This window comes from Leopardus geoffroyi, chromosome D1, assembly GCF_018350155.1.
Source record: "Leopardus geoffroyi isolate Oge1 chromosome D1, O.geoffroyi_Oge1_pat1.0, whole genome shotgun sequence".
NCBI lineage: Eukaryota > Metazoa > Chordata > Mammalia > Carnivora > Felidae > Leopardus > Leopardus geoffroyi.
The window spans coordinates 40,063,095-40,085,924 of record NC_059329.1 but is presented as its reverse complement, the minus strand read 5'-3'; the positions used below and the strand labels follow the sequence as shown (position 1 = coordinate 40,085,924).

Genomic DNA, 22,830 nt, shown 5'->3' with positions numbered 1-22,830 from the left:
GAATTTAGTGATTCATCACTTACATATAACACCCAGTGCTCATCCCAGCAAGTGCCCTCCTTAATGCCCATCGTCCATTTAGCCCACCGCCCCAACACCCCACCAGCAACCCTTAGTTTGTTCTCTGTATTTAAGAATCTCTTCATGGTTCATCTCCCTGTTTTTATCTTGTTTTTGCTTCCCTTCCCCTATGTCCATCTGTTTTGTTTCTTAAATTCCACATATGAGTGAAATCATATGACTCTCACTGACTTATTTTGCATAACACACTCTAGTTCCATCCACATTGTTGCAAGTGGCAAGATTTCATTCTTTTTGATGGCCAAATAATATTCCATTGTATATATTTTTGTCCATTCGTCAGTCAATGGACATTTAGGCTCTTTCCGTAATTTGGCTATTGGCGATAGTGCTGCTATAAACATTGGGTTACATGTGCCCTTTCGAATCAGCACTCCTGTAACCTTTAGATAAATACCTAGTAGTGCAATCGCTGGGTCGTAGGGTAATTCTGTTTTTAAGTTTTTGAGGAACCACACACTGTTTTCCAGAGTGGCTGCACCAGTTTGCATTCCCACCAGCAGTGCAGACGGGTTCCTCTTTCTCCACATCCTCACCAACATCTGTCGCCTAAGTTGTTAATTTTAACCATTTTGACGGGTGTGAGGTGGTATCTCATTGTGGTTTTGATTTGTATTTCCCTGATGATGAATGATGTTGAGCATCTTTTCATGTGTCTGTAGCCATCTGGATATCTTCTTTGGAAAAGTTTCTATTCCTGTCTTTTGCCCATTTCTTCACGGAAATATTTGTTTTTTGGATGTTGAGTTTGATAAGTTCTTTATAGATTTTGGATACTAACCCTTTATCTGATGTGTCATTGCAAATATCTTCTCCCATTCCATCGGTTGCCTTTTAGTTTTGCTGATTGTTTCCTTTGTCGTACAGAAGCTTTTTATTTTGATGAGGTCCCAATAGTTCATTTTTGCTTTTGTTTCCCTTGCCTCCAGAGACATGTCAAGTAAGAAGTTGCTGAGGCCAAGGTCAAAGAGGTTGTTGCCTGTTTTCTCCTTTAGGATTTTGATGGCTTCCTTTCTTACGTTTTAGGTCTTTCATCCATTTTGAATTTATTTTTGTGTTTGGTGTAAGAAAGTGGTACAGGTTCATTTTCTTGCATGTTGCCATCCAATTTTCCCGGCACCATTTGCTGAAGAGACTGTCTTTTGGTTATGGATGATTTTTATTTTCACCTTTATATATTTTTTTTTAATTTTTTTTTTCAACGTTTATTTATTTTTGGGACAGAGAGAGACAGAGCATGAACGGGGGAGGGGAAGAGAGAGAGGGAGACACAGAATCGGAAACAGGCTCCAGGCTCTGAGCCATCAGCCCAGAGCCTGACGCGGGGCTCGAACTCACGGACCGCGAGATCGTGACCTGGCTGAAGTCGGACGCTCAACCGACTGCGCCACCCAGGCGCCCCATCACCTTTATATTTTTTGATATTTTTAGGTTTTTGTTAAGGAAAATATAGTTTGTAATCTACAAAAGTAAATCTTTTCAAGGAAAGTGTTTTATATAGAAATGAGGCCTATGTAAATAAAAGAGCAGATACTATTTCTGAGTACTGCTAAGTAGAAAAAATCAGGGAAAAATAAATAAATTAGACAAAATGAAGCGGCCACACAAAAAGAGAGCTGTTTGGCAGAAATATTAGAACAAAATTAAACATCAAAGTCATATTTGCATATTGTTAAAAATGAGGTAGCGAAGAATTCAATGGGCAGTGTTATTCGAGCATTTTTTAAATAGTGGTTTTTCTGGTAATAATTGGCATACAATAGAAAATAGAAGTGATACGGAATTTTGGTATGGGAAAGAACATCATTATTGTCAGTATCTGTTTTTAATTTAGCACTGGTCAGGAAAGGAGGGTAAAGTGGGGCTGCCAAAGAGAGACCTGAATGCAAATACCTGATTTGGAATGATCATGCCTAAGAAGCGTTTCTCTTCACTGCACTTAGAGAATGTTTATGTGAATAAAATTAATTTTAATACAATTGTGAGCTTTTATTATGAATTTTACACTCACTTTTTCCTACTGATCCCCTTCCAGGTCTCAGACATGAGATACAAAGCTGTCAGAACTGAAAACACACACCTGAAAGGGATGATGGGAGATTTGGACCCCGGACAGTACATGGTAATTAATAATGCTGAAACTATTCAGTAACTTGAACCAAGATATTACGTACTTGGTCAGGACTTGCCCAGACATTATTTGCTAAGCACGTCCCATGCATCAGGCAGGCAGCAGTGGGGGCAGCAAATTATCTTGTACTTGGACTAAACTTACTTTTATCCTCAGGCTAGAACATTTGAATTTCTAGTTTTCTCCTCTGTTCTTTTCTTGGATTGGGCTACAGGCTGATCATTTCCTCAAACATGCCACTTCCTTGCTTTTTTTTGCTCTCACTGTTGCCTCTGAAATCCTCGTGGCCTGACTCATGTGTCAACCATACCCTTGATGAAGCCACCCCTAAAACTCCAGTGAGAATGAGTTGTGCCATCCACACTGGGTTTATATTTTGGTGTCGCTTGTTTTGTAGCCTGACACTTCCCCACTGGGTGGTGAACAGGGGCCACATTTTACTGAAGTGTGTACCACCAGCACCTCACAATGTCAGGGGTATAGTAGGGTTCAATGAATGTTGGTTGAATGAAAGGAAGGATGAAGAAATGAATGATTGAGGATTGACCTTGTGATTTTAACCAACGGCTCTACATTGCTTAATATAGCAGTTGAAGGTTGGTTTTTATATGTAAATATAAGAACTTTTATTTATTGAACTAATGAAATACTGTCGTTACTTGTTTGACATTTATTTGCTCTGAGAGAAAATTTTGAAATAAAATAATTTTTCTGCCACTGGGGGAATCGAGAGGATAAAAGATGAGTATGGTGATTGCTTCACCTGGCTTCAGTCTCCTCAGCTATGACACAAGGAAGTTAGACTAGGGGTTCTCCATGATTCTAGATTTCTGTGATAGTAGGTACTTGTTCTCATAATAGTAAGTATCCTAACATCAAAGAGTTAGAGGCATTCCGCAAGCATTCTGCCTTCTTTGGCCCTGCTTATGGATTGTGTAACCAAAGGATAGACGGATAAAAAGTGAAGTGTACATGGTTTCCCAGTCTGTTACATAAAATCTGTGTGACGTCTGGCGTTTGTTCCTATAAACGCTCAACACACAAAAATTTGAACTGAGTCCTGCCCTCATGAAAATCTTTTTTTTTTCCCCCTCTCACAAAATGGTCTTTGTGGTGGTTTTGTCATTTTTTTTTTAAACTAAATGTTTTCAGGTATGAATTCTGCCTCATCACAGCCCACACTGAGCCTGCTTCACCCTGGTTTGTATAGGCATTTGGTTTTGTTCACTTATTTGTTTTTGGCTTTTTCAAGAAATGAAACACATAAAGATCTGTAAAGAAGAAGCTAATTATTCCACTGCTTTCCCCAACCCCAATTTGGAATCCAGAGATATCCAGTGCTAACAAACTAGTATGTAGCATTCTATCACTTTTTCTTGCTCACACACACATATAGAAGGGAGGAGTTAAGTGTTCCTTTACAGAAATAAGTGTATAATATACACATTATTCTAAATTGCTTTTTGACTCTGTATCACCAACATCTGTATAAGACAGTAGAAAAACATCTTTTTTTTGTAATTTCTTGGGAAAATCAATATATACTCATGTAAAATATATATAATTTTTAGTAAATTGAATCATAACTTACATACTAGTGATTTTAGTGCAGTCTTTTTTTCTTGCTTCTCCACTTTGCTCTGTTTCCCTACCCACCTCATAACCTCCTCCACCAGATAACACATGTTAACTGTTCAGTATGTATTGTTTTGTACTTTTCATGTATGTTAATTCATATATATGTGTATGCGTGCATGTGAATATGTATACATACATGTATATAGTCATATAACTAATATCTATACATACATGTATATAGTCATATATTAACATTTATTATAAATTGGATTACATTATGCATACTTTTCTCCATCTTGTTTTTGTCCGCTCAGCAATATCTTGTGCGAATCGTTATAAATCAACTAGTTTAGGTCTATTTCATTTTGTATAATGGCTTCATAATATCCCATGATGTGAATGTATCAAAATTTATTCAACTATTTTTCAGGATCAATTCATTCGTCATTAATTCAACTCTGTTTCTAGATTTGTGCACACATAAACAATACTGTAAAAAAAATCTTCATACATACATTTTTGAACAGCTTCCTAAGAAAAGAATTGCTGATTGAAAGAATATGTATGTTTTAGGGGTGTCTGGGTGGCTCAGTTGGTTAAGCGTCCGACTCTTGATTTCGGCTCAGGTCATGATCTCATGGCTTGTGTGATGGAGCCCCGTGTCTGGCTGCACACTGAAAGCATAGCGGAACCTGTTTGAGATTCTCTCTTCCTCTCTCTCTGCCCCCCCCCCACCCTGCACACACCCTCTCTCTTTCTCTCTCTCCCTCAAAATAAATTTTAAAAACTTAAAAAAAAGGATATGTATGTTTTAATTTTAAAACATTTGTTGTCAAATCATATTTCTACTATCTCTGTATGTGCATACCTTTTATGTTCCTCCTTACCAGCAATAGGTGTTACTGCTTTTTAAAATTTTTGGCAGTCTGATGGGTGTAAAGTGATTTCTCAGTAGTACTTGAATTTCTATTTCCCTGGATACTGTGAGTATATTTTTGTATGTTATTGGCAATGTACTATGAATTATATTCTTTGCTCATTTTTCTGTTGGGATGTCTTTTTCTTGTCAATTTATAACAGCAATTTCCTTAATTTATTGTTTGTGATTTTATTTATGATATCTTTTTGCCATACACAAAGTTTTAATGTTTGTTTATTTTTGAGAGAGAGTGAGAAGGAGACTCAGAATCCAAAGTAGGCTCCAGGCTCTCAGCTGTCAGCACAGAGCCCGACGCGGGGCTCGAACCCACAAGCCATGAGATCATGACCTGAGCCGAAGGCAGACGCTTAAGTGACTGAGCCACCCAGGCACCCCTACCATACACAAAGTTTTAAACCTTCATTTGTCAAAAACATGTATCTTTTTGTTTACAGCTTCTGAATTTTCTTCCTAGAATAACGAGGTTTTTCCAACTTCTAGACAGTATACGTTGTTAGAATGTCTTCAAAGATTTGTGTCTTTTTCCATCTAAGCTTTTAATCCATTTGAATTACAATTTTACATATGATATAAAACAAGAACCCAATTTAAATTTTTATATGAAGGTTAAGGTCAATTTATCCCGTTTCTCCAGATAATTTCCTGTTGGGTTTTATTTGGAATCAAAATAAGTTTACATATTACTTTGAAAGAACTGGCACTTTCATGATAGTAAATTTTCTCATCCAAGGATATGACATCATTTTCCATTTCTTCATATCTCAGTTTATGCTCTTCAATAAGACCTTACAATTTTCCTTCTTTAGGTTCTGTGCCTTTCTTTTAAAATTATGCTCAGGTATTTTATAATTCTTGTCACAGTTGTAAGTGAAGTATTTTCCTTTTTCCATATCTAAGAACTTATTTCCAATATAGTAAAAAAACCAAATTGTCTTTGAATTCTAGTAGGCATTTACTAGGGGTTCTTAGGGATATTTGAGATATACTATCATTTCAACAAAAATACATAGTTTTAGCTCTTTTTTCTACTGTTCATATCAGTTATTTTTGTCATACTGCATTTGCTAAAACCCTCCAGGTAATATTAAATAATAAGAGTGATTGCTGAGAAAACTGTCTAATTTCTGATTCTAGATGAAATTGTTTTAGAGTTTCACTGTTTAGAATAATTATTGTTCTTGGGCTATGGTCTTATATCTTTTTATTCCTAGTTTACTTAGAGTTTTTAAGATTTGCTGCCAGCTTTTATCAAATAGCTTTTCAGCATTTATGACCTCATGTGGTTTTTGTCTATAATTTGTTGATGTATGATAGAGTATGGTTGACAGATTTCCTGATATTGACCCATCTTTGAATTTTGGGAATGAACCTTCTCGGTCGTTGTATTCATTTGCTGGGCCTGCCATAACAAAGTACCACAAACTGGGTGACTGAAAACAATAGAAACTTATTGTCATATAGTTCTGGAAGTAGAAGTCCAAGATCAAGGTGTTACCAGGGCCATACTCCCTCTGAAACCTGTGGAGGAGGGTTCTTCCTTATCTCTTTATAGCTTCTAGTGATTTGCCAGCAATCTGTGGCAATCCTTGGACTATACATGCATCATCCTATCTTCACATGGCGCCCTTCCTGCGTCTCTGTCTTCACGGCCAACTTTCAGTTTCTTCGTGTGGTCTTCCCTCCATGGGTGTCTGTCTCTGTATCCAAATTTCCCCTTTTTGTAGAATACCTGTCATGTTGGATTAGGTCCTACCCTAGTGACCTCATCTTTACTTTATTACCTATGTAAAGATCCTTTTTCCAAGTAAGGCCACATCCTGAGATATAGGAGTTAGGATTTCAGCATACCTTTTGTGGGGGGAGGGGAAGAGAAAATTCAACCCATAACAGTCATACTCTAACAATTTCAACATATTCCTGGGTTCTATGTGACAATATTTTATTTAGGAAATTATGACCTGCGGGGGTGCCTGGGTGGCTCAGTCAACTGGTTAAGTGTCTGACTCTTGGTTTTGGCGCAGGTCATGATCTCACGGTTTATGGAATCGAGCCCCACGTCGGGCTCTGTGCTGACAGTGCAAAGCCTGCTTGCGATTCTCTCTCTCCCTCTATCTCTCCCCTTCCCTGCTCTCATGCTCTCACTGTCTCTCAAAATAAATAAACATTTAAAAACAGAAATTATGACCTGTGTACATAAATGAGATTCATACACAGTTCTTTCTACTTGTTTTAAAGTTATGCTGGCTTTATAACAAAAATTGGGAGTATTCATCTTTAGGAGTTATCTAGAATAGTTTAAATAGTATTGGAATTATCCATTCTTTAAAGGTTAAAAAGAGCTTAGCTGTGAAACCATCTGGACATTGAAGTTTCAGTGAAGTATATTTACAATTACCTTTCCATTCTCTTTTAGCATACTTGGTATATTCAGATTTCACTTCTTCTTAAGTTGCTTTGATTGTTTGTATTTTTCTAGGAAATTTTTACACAATCCAAATTGTTTCCTTGTTACCAAAGGTAGTAATATCCTATAATTCTTTTTGTCTTTTCTATAGTCTATGTTCATGTTTCCTTTCTTATTCCTAAACTTGTATAGTTTAGCTCTCTGTCCTTCTTTTTTAAAGCCTGGCACACAAGGGGATTATGTATTTTTTTAGTATTTAAAAGTGTTGGCTTTTGGATTTATTACTTCATCTATTTGTTCTAATTTCATTATGTTTAGCTTTTATCGATTTCCTCCCCCCAATTTGTTTTATTTTGTTGCTCTTTGTATTTCTTAATATAAACACTGAATTTCTTAATTTTATATGTTTTTGATGGTGAAGACTTTTAAAGCTGTATGTGTTCTTTTGGCTATAACTTTGCTGCATCCCATCAATTGCCATGAAATATTCTCTTACGTTTCTTCCCAAACGTACTCTCACAGTCACAGAGTAAAGTGGGTTTGGTCTCTGAGATCAGGGAGACCAGGCAAAATTGTCAGCCAAGACCTGCCCAGGATAAGTGGCCCTGCTTGGCTCTGGGGAGGGAAAGATTCCTCACCAGCTCTCCCTGACAGGAGTCCCACACACCTGGCTCAGGAGTGAAGGGTTAGAAATAAATATGGGGGAAAAAATAGTTACAGAGAGGGAGGGAGGCAAACTGGAAGAGACTCTTAAATACAGAGAACAAACTGAGGGTGGATGGGGGGTGGGAGGGAGGGGAAAGTGGGTGATGGGCATTGAGGGGCACCTGTTGGGATGAGCACTGGGTGTTGTATGGAAGCCAATTTGACAATAAATTATATTAAAAAAATAAATAAATATGGGACAGGGGGATGCAACAGGATGCCAACAACTTCCAAGGCTCCCTCGCTCCTCATGAGAATATTAGAAAATGTTTGTCCCACAGGGAAACTAGCACTCATGTTTCAAGTCAGTGAGCCAGTTTCAACTTAGTTTCTTAAAACTTAACCTTTTTTCCAGGTTTATCAAGGTGTAATTGACAAATAAAATCGTATATACTTAAATTGTACAATGTGATTGCATGTGTATATACATTGTGAGATGATTACGACAATCAGGTTAATTAACACATCCATCTTCATATAGTTATAACATGTGTGTATGTGTGTGTGTGTACGTGTGGTGACAATGCTTAATATCTATCCTTTTAGCAAATTCCAGGTGTATAGTACAGTATTATTAGCTATAGTCATCATGCTGAATAGTAGATCCCCAGAACCTAGTCATCTTATAAATGAACCTAGTCATCTTTGACTCAACATCTGGCCTTTTCCCCTACCCCTCAGCCCCTGGCAACTGTCATCCTCCTGTCTACTTCTATGAATTTGGCTTTTTTTTAAATTGAAGTATAGGTGACATCTAATGTTATATTAGTTTCCGGTGTGCAACATAGTGACTTGGCAATTCTGTACACTATGCAGTGCTCACCATGATAAGTATAGTTACCACCATACAAAGTCACCATACAAAGTTATTACAATATGATTTTGTTCTTTAATTCCACGTATAAGTGAGATAATGCAGTATTTGTCTTTCTCTGGTTTATGTCACTTAGCATAATGTCATCCGGTTTCATCCATGTTGATGCAGATGGCAGGATTTCCTTCTTTTTTATGGCTGAATAATATTCCATTGCGTATGTATATAAGTATATATACACAAATAACACATTTTCTCTATCCACTCATCCATACCTTGGCTATTGTGAATAATGCTGCAGTAACATGGGAATGCAGATGGTTCTTCTAAATACTGATTTCATTTCCATTAGATATATACCCAGAAGTGAGATTGGTGATCATATGGTAGTTCTATCTTTGTTTTTTTGAGGAACTTCCATACTGTTTTCCATAATGATGGTGCAAGATTACATTCCCACCAACAGTGTACAAGAGTTCCCTTTCCTCCACATCTTCACCAACACTTGTTATATTTTGCCTTTTTGTTAATAGCTATCCTACCAGGTATGAGGTGATGCCTCATTGTGGTTTTGACTTGCGTTTCCGTGATGATTAGCGATGTCGATCACCTTTTCACATAACTTCTTACTCTTGGCCGCTTATGGGTCTTCTTTGGAAAACTGTATATTCAGGTCCTTTGTACATTTTTTAATTGCATTATTTGTTTGTGGGTTTTATTTTGTTTGTTTTGCTACTGAGTTGTATGAGTTTCTTATATATTTTGGAAATTAAACCCTTATCAGATATACGGTTTACAAATATTTTCTCATGAAGTTGCCTCTTCACTCTATGATTGTTTCCTTTGCTGTGCAATAAGTTTTTTTTTAGTTTTATATAGTGCCACTTGTCTATTCTTGCTTTTATTGCCTGTGCTTTTGGTGTCAAATACAACAAATCATTTCCGGAACCAATATCAAATATCTGTCTCCTCTCTGTTTTCTTCTAGGAGTTTTATAGTTGCAGGTCTTATATTTAAGTCTTTAATCCAGTTCCAGTTAGTTTTTTGTGAGTGGTATAAAATAGAGGTCCAGTGTCATTCTTTTGCATGTGAATATCCAGTTTTCCCAATATTTATTGAAGAGACTATCCTTTCCCCACTGTGTGTCCTTGGTGCTTTTATTAAAGATCAGTTGACCGTATGTGTGTGGGTTACTTTCTGAGCTCTTTATTCTGTTCCCTATCTATACCATGCCACAATCACTACAGAATGTTTCCATTCATTCCATACATATTTACTGAATACCTACTATGTATCTGACAGTATGCCAAGATTGTGAATAAGTCAGACTAGATCCTTGAACTTAGGAAACTTAATATTAGTAGAAGGAGACCAATTATTAGTAGATATGGACAATTAACTGGATACTTATGCTAAAGAGTAATAGGAAAGCTCAGAATTCAGGGGCACTGATAGGGATTACTTAACCCTGTCGTGGGAGTAATAAAAGGCATCTGGGGAGCAGTCAGCCATACAGATTGGTGGGAAAGAGTCATGCTGAAAGAATAGAATGTACAAAGACCAGAGATGAGGGACAGTCAGGGAAATTTGGAGAACTGTATAATAACAAAGATCTGTGATGTATTGGGTATTTACTCCATGCCTTATAATCTGCTGGACGCTTTACATACATAGTGTCTCTATCCTTATAACAAGTATGTAGTGGTTGGGTATGAAGATATCATTTCACAGAAAAAGGAATGGAATCTTTATGTTTTTAAGTAACTTGCCTAAGATCATGTAGCTTGTAAGTTGGTTTGGATAACTCCAAATGCATAATACTGCTATAATATCCTATGGTTCTGTTTCTTCTGTTTTATTCATTGGCTCCTCCCACTACTGTTTCTGCCTCTCCTCATCCCCCCAGCTTTGCTGTTGGCTCTTGCGCCTCTGGCTCCATGCTTTCCCTTGAAGGATAGGTCCGTCAACCACTCCAAGTTACCTCCTCTGGATTACCTCGTGGCTTCTAAGCTCTCCCCTTCTTATCCCAGACACAACCTTTCCTTGTGTTCTTCTTCCTATCAAGAACATGTGCTCAATTTCCAATAGGAGGTTAGAACTCTTTATATTCCATGGCTTCCTTAATCTGGCTCTCCCACTCTGTGTCCCTTATAGTGACCTACAACAAACCCTCTGCTAGAGCTAGACCTGTCTCAGTCTCATCTGCATATGTGATGGTCACTTCTCATGCTCTTTCTTGCTTCCGGGCTTTCGCACATGCTTTCCTTCTACCTAAAAATTCTCTTTTCCCACTTCACATAGTTATGCCCTGTTAATGTTTTAGATAACTCAGCATAAATTTTACATGCTATACAAAATCTTCTTTGATTTTTCTCTGCTCTGCTAAGTGTCCCTCCTAGAAACCACCATAACATCCTTTATTTAACACCCATCATAGTACAGGGTTAAAATTACCTGTTTCTTGTCAGCTACCCATCCCCTTACCAGTAGGCCCATTGAGGGCAGTTACGGTCCTAGTTTACCATTATACCCAAGCACTTAGAACAGTACCGGAACATAGGAGGCGGTGAAAAAATATTTTGTTAGATGAGTGAATGAACAAATGAATGAGTGAGTGAGTGAACAAATGAATGAATGAATGAATGAATGAATCCTTTATATATCCTCCACCTGAATGCCTGAATGCATTTCCTTAGCACTGAGTTTTGTATTGTCTTCCTTTATTTTTTTAACTGTTTAGTGTATGTATGTTTTGTCTCATCAGTCATAGACTTCTTGATGGGAGAAGTGGACTATATTTTGTACTTATTCATAGAGGGCTTGGTATAGGATAGGGCTCGATGAATACTTGTGGATTTATGGGTCTCACCTGTAGTGTAAGAGGCATGAGTAAACTTTTATGGGAATTATTGCTCACATCATGAGAGATTGCCAGAGTGTTGTTTTATCTCACCTTCTGCATGATCTCAGTTGCCATTCATTGATTCAGAAACATTTGAGTTTATACTTGGTGCAGCATAATTTAATATATAATTATACTTTATCTATATTATTCACTATTTTTTCATACATGTTAATTTAGTCTACTCAGTTTTATTGTATTTTCCATGAGAGCAGGGTCATTTTTTTGTACTTGATTACTTCTGTGGCACTTAGCACATATATATACAACATGTGTTTGTTTAAAGAGTGGTTAATTGGATGGATATCATAAAATGGAGTGCCCTTGATGTGTGGCCTTCCATGTGATGCCTTATCAAAATAGTATTTAATCACATATGCTTTATGTTGAATTGTAATTCATATAGAAAGTTGACTTTATCATTGTTCTCTCTTTTTTTGTATGTGAAGATTTATAATTGACTTTGATAACTGAAATAGTCAAGCCACTCCCCAAAGAGAAAAATCTCAAGTGCCTATTGAATTAAAAAAAAAAAAAAGCAAATATAATTCTTTGTTCTTTAAGAGTGTATGATCTGGGGCGCCTAGGCGGCTCAGTCAGTTTTAAGCATCTGACTTCGGCTCAGGTCATGATCTCGTGGTTTGTGAGTTCGAGCCCTGCGTCGGGCTTTGTGCTGACAGCTCAGGGCCTGGAGCCTGCTTCAGATTCTGTGTCTCCCTCTCCCTCTGCCCACCCCTGCTCACTCTCTATCTCTCTCTCTCTCTCTCTCAAAAATAAATAAACATTAAAAAGAACTTTTTTAAAAATTTTTTTTCAACGTTTATTTATTTTTGGAACAGAGAGAGACAGAGCATGAACGGGGGAGGGGCAAAGAGAGAGGGAGACACAGAATCGGAAACAGGCTCCAGGCTCCGAGCCATCAGCCCAGAGCCTGACGCGTAGAATTTTTTAAAAAATATACAATCTGTTATGTCACTTGATGTAGCACTCATTAGTTTAAAGATTTCATACTGAAGAAAACTCCTATCTGTTATGTGTTCAAATCCCACAATTAGATAGTTAATTCTTTCTGAAATAATTGTAATGGACAAATAAACATGGAATTAAAGATTGGTGCTGAATTTTTACCCCAGGCAGTAAGAAACAAACTATTTACATCATTATTTTAGGGCTTCTAAAATATGTGGTATTTAGGGGCGCCTGGGTGGCGCAGTCGGTTAAGCGTCCGACTTCAGCCAGGTCACGATCTCGCGGTCCGGGAGTTCGAGCCCCGCGTCAGGCTCTGGGCTGATGGCTCAGAGCCTGGAGCCTGTTTCCGATTCTGTGTTTCCCTCTCTCTCTGCCCCTCCCCCGTTCATGCTCTGTCTCTCTCTGTCCCGAAAATAAATAAACGTTGAAAAAAACTTTTTTTTAAATAAAAAAAAAAAAATATGTGGTATTTGGATAATATTCGAATAACAATTATCTTTTTCCTTTCCAGACAAGTGAAATCACTGACATTAAGGTAGGTCATTTCTAAATAACTAGAACTTTGGGAATTTTTCCACTTGACTAACTGTGAAGCGCCCTGTTTATCACACTTAGGGAAAGAAAGTTTAAAAAGGCCCTCACCCAGTGGTAGGGGCCTGCCCTCAGTCATTAGCTGTCCCCTGCTCCCAGCTATGGCAGCTCCCCTTTCTCTCCACTGAGTCTGTGAAGGAACTGCCCGCCTGGTTGGTAACTCTTCCTCGGGTCTCAGAGAGATGCTTTTAGAACTGTAACAGAAGTGGCTCTGAGAAAGACGTTTCCCTTGGATTTGTGCAAAAACAGTTACTCAGAGAAAAGTATGCGGTGTTTACCTGTATTTCCCTGGGTAGCTAATGAGAAATCAAGTTTTTCATGATAGTTTTTTTTGTGATTCCATATTTACTTAGGCCCGTGAGTATATTTATTAAATTTTCCTGCATCTAAGAAACGTGCCGTAAAATCAGATTTCATCAGAATTCAGAATTGGTAGTAATTTTTAAGACTCATTTGCTCATCTGCCCTTCACCATCCATGAAGTTTGCCAAATAAAATAATAGCATAAAAAATTACTACCCTCACAACAATCTAAAACATCCATTTATGTATTAAAAATTAATATACTAACCATAAAACAAAAACATGGTTAAAGCCTGTCCTTCTGTAGAAGTACTTTGTTAGCCTATTATTGTTGAACATACATGAAGATTTTAAAAGAAAAGGTGTGGGGCGCCTGGGTGGCGCAGTCGGTTAAGCGTCCGACTTCAGCCAGGTCACGATCTCGCAGTCCATGAGTTCGAGCCCCGCGTCAGGCTCTGGGCTGATGGCTCAGAGCCTGGAGCCTGTTTCCGATTCTGTGTCTCCCTTTCTCTCTGCCCCTCCCCCATTCATGCTCTGTCTCTCTCTGTCCCAAAAATAAATAAACGTTGAAAAAAATAAAAAAATTAAAAAAAAATAAACGTTGAAAAAAAAAAAAAAAGAAAAGGTGTAACATAAAATACTGTTCTTCAGACACTGCAGTAATTTAACTGGCCTCATGCTGGCATGCCAGAGTAAGTAAGTACTAGGAAGTTTTGCCATTTCGAGAATGAAGCAATGGATTAAAACTACAAAACCCTAGGGGCGCCTGGGTGGCGCAGTCGGTTAAGCGTCCGACTTCAGCCAGGTCACGATCTCGCGGTCCGTGAGTTCGAGCCCTGCATCAGGCTCTGGGCTGATGGCTCAGAGCCTGGAGCCTGTTTCCGATTCTGTGTCTCCCTCTCTCTCTGCCCGTCCCCCGTTCATGCTCTGTCTCTCTCTGTCCCAAAAATAAATAAACGTTGAAAAAAAAAAATTAAAAAAAAAAAACTACAAAACCCTAAAATTTGAGGGAAGAAAATTTTAGCTAACAGGCCTATCAAATAACCCATCAGAAATACAGAGGTAGAATTTAATCAGTGCCTATTTTCCCACGATAACGCATCTAGTGAAGGATATAGTCCTGACATTACTAGAAAAACCTTAAGAAAAACATGAAATGAGAGAGCCCAAAAATGGTGTCGTCAAGGAAAATGGAATATGCTTTTAAATATAAATTATGCAAATACATTACCTATGTAATTTTTTCAGGTCATGCTCACAACACTTATTTAATTATGGTGCATTTAGAAAATTATAGAGTCTTTTAAAAAATTATTACTATCATTCTTAATTACTTTAAACCAACATTGGGCCAAAAAGAATCACAGACGAAATCTAAATTTATAGAAAAGGCTTGAATAAAATTATAACCGAGCAGCAGACCATCAAGAATTACATATTTTGATGAATAGATTTTTTTAGAGTAAAATTTTCAATCCTTCATGAACTTTCTCTACCAGATCTGTTCATATGAATACTTATCTTGGGAAGGGCAAAATTTTATGAGATGGCCTCCTTTATATTTATTATAAATCTACTCTAATTTTAAAGATTTTTTAAATTTATTTATTTATTTATTTATTTATTTATTTTTGAAGGAGAGAGAGAGACAGAGCATGAGCAGGGGAGGAACAGAGAGAGAGGGAGACACAGAATTCGAAGCAGGCTCTAGGCTCTAAGCTGTCAGCACAGAGCCCGATGCGGGGCTCAAACCCACAAAGTGTGAGATCATGACCTGAGCCAAAGTCGGACGTTTAACCGACCGAGCCACCCAGGTGCCCCAATCTACTCTAATTTTAGAATAAACAATCCTTTCTCTTGGAAAGCATGCTACAGATTACTCTTTTATCTGCACTGATGTATCTCAATGAGCAAACGTGAAGACCTACAAAAGGCAAGGGCCTAACAAGCAGAGACATACCTTTAATGATCCTTCTATTCCAAAGGGCACCTTGGTCAATAGCTGTATAAACACATAACCCTTTCTGTGTTGTTCTGGAGCAATTTGGCCTCCTGGAGAATTTTCTTTCAAAAGTGGGGCCTTCCTAACGATCCATGAACTTCTATAACACATTAGGCAGTAAACAGAAAATGTAGTAAGCAGGCTTGGCCTTTGAAAGCAAAAAAATTTTTTTTTTCAACGTTTATTTTTGGGACAGAGACAGAGCATGAACGGGGGAGGGACAGAGAGAGAGGGAGACACAGAATCGGAAACAGGCTCCAGGCTCTGAGCCATCAGCCCAGAGCCTGATGCAGGGCTCGAACTCACGGACCGCGAGATCGTGACCTGGCTGAAGTCGGACGCTTAACCGACTGCGCCACCCAGGCGCCCCTGAAAGCAAAAATTAAAACAAATAGGTAAACCTTTTTAATACTTAATATGTACACATTTCTACACTTATCAATCCTGATACTAATATGATATATAATATTATGTGAATAATATAAGACATGCAGTTAGTAAAAATAAAAATAATGACTTTATGGGATGCCTAGGCCATGAAGTGGCCTACATGCCAAAACCTTACATTTAGAAACTTCAAAATAAAATTTCTAAGACATATTCATCTATAGTTTTATGGGCTTATAACCATAGAAATGTGGAGCTTCAAAGATGATACTTTATCCATGTCATACTTTTTGTGCTAAAATATTACCCTCTGACAACAGAGAACTCTTGTTGTATCAGCAACTACATGACCCACAGATATCTAAATCAGAGGACTAGAAAGGACCATGTAGTCATTTAAAGCATTTTCATGAGTTTTTGTGTGAGACTATGTCCTGTTTTTTTAAACTCTGTGAGAAGAAAAGTGTAGACTCTCCATAAAATTTCTTACAGCATTTAATTCAAAACCCATCAGAAATCTTTGTTCTTGCTTTGTAAACCACTCATTTTGTGATCTGAACGTGTTTCATATCCCCTTCTTAGGACACATTAAGATTAGGTGGTGCATACCAGATAGTAAAACTACATCATGAAGCCGCATTCCTGAAGACTAGTACTGCCACAATTTCAGCTGTTAGATCTTTGCTCTCAAATGGTCCAGAATCAGACTCCAGTCTGTATGGATTTAGTAGATAATTGTTCATCACCCAACAGTGGGGAATCGATATGTGATTTTCTATAATGACATATATTATTGTCATCAGAGCAAAAAAATCTTCCAAAATTGAAATGTGTATTAATTCTGGTTCTATTATTAATGCTGGAAGGCATACCCTGTAGACACGAAAACCCTTAAATCCAGCCAGTCTGTTCTAGAGAGAGAGAACGCTAGTGCAGAAGTGAACACGGACAGTGGTGGATGCATTGCTCTCGTTGTGAAGCGTTCGATGGCAGCTGTCACTGAGTGTCCGTGTTGTGAGGAGGTGAGGGCAGGAGAGGGCTTCAGGAGGCACACAAAGGTAGAGCCATGTCACTGGACTCAGATGAAAGGGCCTTACGACAGCCATGTCTAAGTGCACAGAAAACACGCATTCCCTTATAAGGAACAGTTTTTTCAGTGATGGTTTTTTCATTCTCTAGAGTTTGGACTTCACTAACAGGGAACATTCGAGGCATACATCTATTAACAAACTGGAACACGAGAATGAAAGGCTCCGAAATGATCTTGCAAAACTTCGCTCCAATGGCAAATCAGCATGGGCCAATCCAAATACCTATGAAGAAATGGGACGGTACACCTATCAAAACCAAATGAAAATGGAAAAAAATGAAGATAGGTATGTTAGCTCCATTGTATAAGGACACAACTGTATAAACATTTAATAGAAACATTTATTTTTAAACAACTCAACGGAGAACTTTTATATACTTTCTCTTCAATTGTTAACATTTTATTTTGTAGTGATAATACAGTAGTATAGATATATTGCTTTATATTAAATTCTGTGCTGTCAATAGCTTTCAAAATACAACAGTGCAATGGTAGCGTTACAGTGAATTCTACTTACTTCAAACCCTTCTTAGAAGCCGATGTGGCACACAAAGTATACAAAGAAGTAATCTTATTTTTTTATGTCATAAGAATAGAAAAACTAGATTTTAATATGTTACGTATATTGTTCAAACAGAATAGAAAATAGGTCACTTCTGACTTTCAAAATATACGCTTTATATTGACAACTCCAGCAGTAGCGACAAACTGTTGGTCCCTTCGTAGGAAAGGAATTGGAGGGTGGGTAAGAGGTTTTCTCTGAGCAAAGAGAAGCATGTGGAAAATTAGTACCTGCTATCCACAGGATCCCCTTTTAAAGTGCCTTAGTTCAAAATTTAAGTACATACGTCAACCATAAAATTAGACTAATTTATTCCACTTTAATAAAATACTTACAGAATCAAAACTGTCCTTGGCGGCTTTCCACTGTTTTTCTAAACCTGGGAAGTTCTCAGCAAAATAAACAAGTTTCTTTTCGCCAGGATATCTTAGAGTCATTACTATGCTCTTGTGCATTGTGAGTTTCAGGAAGGGGTGTGGCATGCAACATTCCCCGAACTTCTTTAACATCAGATTTGTTAACATTTCATGGTGCCAAGAAACGGTGAATTGATAGGAACTAACTTCGATCCAACTTTTGCTCAAAAACTCATCACACTTAGCATGAAAACCTTACCTACTGTTTGCATATAACATAATATTTACAACCTTGGGAAACGTACTTAAACTTTGTAAGCCTCAATTTCCCATCTGATAAATAGAGATAATAAGTATATAAGGGGTTTTTGTGTGTGTGAGAATTATAGAAGAAAATACAGTTCCATATAAAACATATATTTCCATAAATTTTAGCCATTATTGATATTATTATTATTACTAATAAAATTGTTAGCATTTATAACAATATGAATACTTCTGCAACAATTCACAGTGCCAAAAAGTAGCTTTGGGTGGCCAAACAAATGGCTGAATCTGACATTCTCTCAGCCACAGTCCTGTGAGAAGGGGCGATGCCGGCCTATCTTTGTAACTAAGCACGCCCCATCTAAAGGTGGATAAATCCATAAATCCATGGGACATAGCAAAAAATATGTCTGTTCAACATTCTTGTGGCCGTAGTGCAGCTCTCTCCTACTTGCATCCCCTCAACGCTGCACGTATGAGAGGCTGTATCCTAATCCGATGCAAGAAATAGCAACCATTCAAAAGTGCTCAATTAATAACCTTTTTTCAAGACGTTCAGGAAGGAAATGAGGGCAGACTGGCTGCTATCCTAGAAACTAAGCACTGGGGGTGGGTTGCTGGCAGGGGGCGGCGGGGGGAGGGGATGCAGGGAGTGGGGGAGAGGCGGGGGGGGGGGCGGGTGGTGCCGTCTGGGTGCAGGTGGCAGAGTACACACAGGGTGTGGGGGCGGATGTAACAGTCCGCTGAGGCCTAGCCACGGGCCGGTTCTGTGGTGCCCGTGCCTGGGTGTTCCGGCCTCTATAACTGAAAACCTGTCTCCAGAAGAGGTCTCATCTTGATTGTGGTATAGCAATATTTTTTCTGATATAGAACATGCCCTTTTCAAAATGCTTCCCTACTCCACAGATTCGTGTCTCCGTGGGTCAAATCACGACCCCACGCATTTGGTTCTTTTATTGTAAGAGAAAAGCAGGCCGCTAAAGCTGTTAGGGCCTTCCTGTGCACGTTAGTACTGGTCTGTATCGAGCACCCATTAGGCGCAGAATATTGTTTCCTATTCTTGCTTGTTGGGAACAACTTTGAAAGCCTTGGATGAAGGTACCAGGTGCCGTCATTTAGAAGACAGTTATTCCGCCTTTTATTATTTTTAAAAAGTAATTTTATTGTTTGGGTTGCCCCCTTTTTTCTTTGCTGGGCAGTACAGAATGTGTTAAAAGTGCCTAACAAAAACAAGACAGTAGGGGACGCAGAAAGCAACACAAGAGGTAAAATGCTCAGCAGGAGATGATCTTAATAAGCAGCCAGGACTACTCTTCCTGCCGCAGAGCCTCGTGTCCTGCCAGCCTCATCTGTTGAGAGTTTCATTAAATTTGTTTTAATGCCTTGCCTGATTTCAGTGTTCTCCAGTGACCTGATTTTTAAGAGAAACAGCATTTCAAATGTTCTGAATAAATTATTATCATGTAGAACCCAGTATGGGGAAAGCGTTGTTGAGTTGCAAGGACCCTGAACCCAGCAGTAGAGAGCTGTAAAATACATGTCTATTAATTTTAGCAAGTGAAAATGAAATGTTCCTTCTTTCCCTCACAGCGCAGCTCAGTGAAGCCTCGATATATTTGTTAGGCATAAACATCATCGGAAAATACTGAATCATATTTACATAGTACTGGCTAATGTCACAAGGTCTTATCAAACTATTTTAGAAAGGAAAAAGCTTTTAGGCAAACGTATATGAAGATGATGTTCCACAAAATGTTTAAGCCAATTTTTTAGGCACTTCCTCCTTTTAGCTGAGGAAGATTTGCATAATACATCTTTAAATAATCTTTTGTCCGCTTGGAAGTAACCCAATTTTTGTTGTTGTTTTTCATTCCTATTAGAAGTAATAGGAAGTGGGGCGCCTGGGTGGCGCAGTCGGTTAAGCATCCGACTTCAGCCAGGTCATCATCTCGCGGTCCGTGAGTTCGAGCTCCGCATCAGGCTCTGGGCTGATGGCTCAGATCCTGGAGCCTGTTTCCGATTCTGTGTCTCCCTCTCTCTCTGCCCCTCCCCCGTTCATGCTCTGTCTCTCTCTGTCCCAAAAATAAATAAACGTTGAAAAAAAAAAAAAAAGAAGTAATAGGAAGTTCTTCATGCTCATCCACTTGAAAATGTGAAGCATTTTGGGATATTCTAACAGATTTGCTTTCCGATAAGAAAGTTATTCAGCACTTAAAGAAATTATGAATAAGATGCAATTTAATTTGGTGAGGATGTATTGAATTTTTAACATTTTTAAAAAAATTTATTTATTTGGGGGCACCTGAGTGGCTCAGTCGGTTGAGTGTCTGACTTCGGCTCAGGTCATGATCTCACAGTTCGTGGGTTCGAGCCCCGCAGCGGGCTCTGTGCTGACAGCTTGGAGACTGGAGCCTCCTTTGGACTCTGGGTCTCCCTGTCTCTCTGCCCCTCCCCTGCTCATGCTCTGTCTCTCTCTGTCTCAAAAATAAATAAACATTAAAAAATTTTTATTTATTTTGAGAGAGAGCACGCCAGCAGGGGAGGGGCAGAGAGAGAGGGAAACAGAATCCCAAGCAGGCTCCGCTGACACAGGCTTGATCTCACAAACTGAGCAACCATGACCTGAGCCGAAATCAAGACCCGGATGCTTAGACAACTGAGCCACCCAGGTGCCCCTGTATTGAATATTTTAAAAGTTTTTAAAAGTCAGAGTTTTGTAGTTTAAGGATGAAAGCTAATTTGAAATAGTGGTACCCAGAGCAATTAATATGTGACTAATTTTAATGACAACTCAATTTTATAATAAATGGAGTTTCTTCTCTATATATGATACATTCTTAAAGGTTACATCATGTACAAGAAAGAGTTTAGTAATCCTCACATTAATCATTAAAATTGCTTCAAATGTAGTTCATAAATAAAAAGTTTCTAATACTAAGAAAATCACAAAGTCGGTAGGTTTGTCATAACCACTCTCACAGGATCCCTTGTCAAGGAATGAACAGTCATCTAGAAGCAAAAAAGCAAGTTGAGAAAATTTTGCGCCAAGGTGTTACTCAAGAAGAAACAAAACATAGCAGGCTGAGCAGTTGTGGGCCGGGAAATAATGAGTTGTTCAAAGAACCGGGAGCATCATGTGAAGCGTTAGAAGGTGAGGCTGAAGCAGGCAAATTAGCGGTTTGTGAAGGGATCCTATTCCATGCTGAGGACGTTATCCCATAGCCCGGGGAAAATTAACTGAAGGCCAGGAAGGGATGGACAGTTAGACACGTCTGAAAATTGCAGACAGTGGACCCAGGTCTCAAGTGGGCAGAGTTCTGTTCCCAACAACAACTGAGGCCTGCTTTCCTGGCAGAAGTAGGCAGAGGCCTTGGACTAGGGCCTGTGGAAAAGCTGACTGGACAGACCAACTCGTGAGAGGCTACTAAAAGCCATCTGAAATAATTCTGAGGAGCTTTTAAAATGATATACTGAGCATTTCTTGCAAGGTGGTTTAGGAAGTATTTGAATCGCTGCATTCTAGAAGAAGAACTTTTCAGCTATAAAGACGATTTAAAGCAAAAGTACTTTACTCCCTAATGTAGTCTTTCCTTTCAATCTCTGCATTTTATTGATCGTACAATAAAAGAATGTTCATATATAAGTTTTAGTAATTAACACTATAAAACTGTATCGATACGTCCAAAGCCAAGTGGACAATTGAGAGAATTCTTTAGATAATTTAGGACAAATAACACTTTCCCTGAAATCTTTGTATAATTGAGATTACAACGAGATATATCCTTCTTGAGTCACTTCTATAATTATCTTATTTTGTCCCACTGTGCTTTAAAGTATAGATGGGAGCCTCCCTCAAATTAAAAGGTTCAGCTGAAGATTCTATGCAGATGTACTATGCAATTGTTATAATTCTATCTGAATTGCGGATGTTTCATCTTAACGTGCACATCATAAACCATGTTATTTCAGTTTAATTTGCTGTTCTGTTTCCATGGTAATTATGGTTTGGGAGAATGGATTTTAAAAAAGATATATTTCAAGATAAGTAAAAACGGAAAGCACGTTGTGTTTGTTTTTTATGTCCTAATTTACAGATGTCTCACTTAACTTTTATTGCTATTTGTATGCATCGCTTTGAAATGTTTACATAATAAGAAACCAGTCTGTGGAGACAGATAGTCTTTGGATAAGAACAGAGAACAATGATGTAAATTTGTTTGCACCGTGCAAAATTCAAATGTGAAGGCTTTGAAAATGGTAAATCATTACCTATGGAGAATTTGAATAATCAGTAAAAACGAATAAGTAAGTTTAAGGTGAAGGGATTCGTATGTTTTCATGGGCTTTGATGATTTTGATTAAATTTCAACCCCAATTTCATGAATTAATGTGCAGAAAGATATTTATTCAGTTCTGAACAGCTCATACCATAGGATCTTTTTATGTAAAATTTTAAGGCACGTTCGTTTGGTTTTTTGTTTTATTATTCATTTGTTTAGTCAGCATACGAAAATTTTAAATCTCACTGGTCTTTTATTCAGTTTCATCTTCTACTTTATATGTTAGCACAAACAACCGATTCTGTACTGTACCTTCCACCCAAACTGTGGAGTGCAAGTCTCCTAACAACTCATTTTTTATCATTGAAAAAACTAAAGTCACAGAAAGATCTAGTTACCTGCTTAAGGTCAAGGTCATACAACTAAGTGTGAAAGAGCTAAGGAGAAGATATTAATTGAAAATACGTT

At 38.1% G+C, this 22,830-nt stretch overlaps 1 protein-coding gene and 1 long non-coding RNA gene across 8 annotated transcripts in view; one reads left to right on the top strand and one right to left on the bottom strand.

Moving 5' to 3' along the window:
* DEUP1 (deuterosome assembly protein 1) overlaps positions 1-22,830 on the top strand; it is an 83,548-nt gene that overhangs the window by 48,886 nt on the left and 11,832 nt on the right. For all 7 annotated transcript variants that reach the window (XM_045483642.1, XM_045483645.1, XM_045483646.1 and 4 more), the window contains 3 exons: positions 2,117-2,203; positions 13,036-13,059; positions 16,987-17,183. In XM_045483642.1, the coding sequence (XP_045339598.1) occupies positions 2,117-2,203; positions 13,036-13,059; positions 16,987-17,183 (308 nt within the window). The remainder of the gene's footprint in view (positions 1-2,116; positions 2,204-13,035; positions 13,060-16,986; positions 17,184-22,830) is intronic.
* Positions 16,285-18,933, bottom strand: LOC123601025. Its single transcript, XR_006713937.1, has 2 exons — positions 17,795-18,933; positions 16,285-17,144 (listed from the first exon to the last, which is right to left on the bottom strand). It is a non-coding gene; the product is annotated as an uncharacterized LOC123601025 (long non-coding RNA).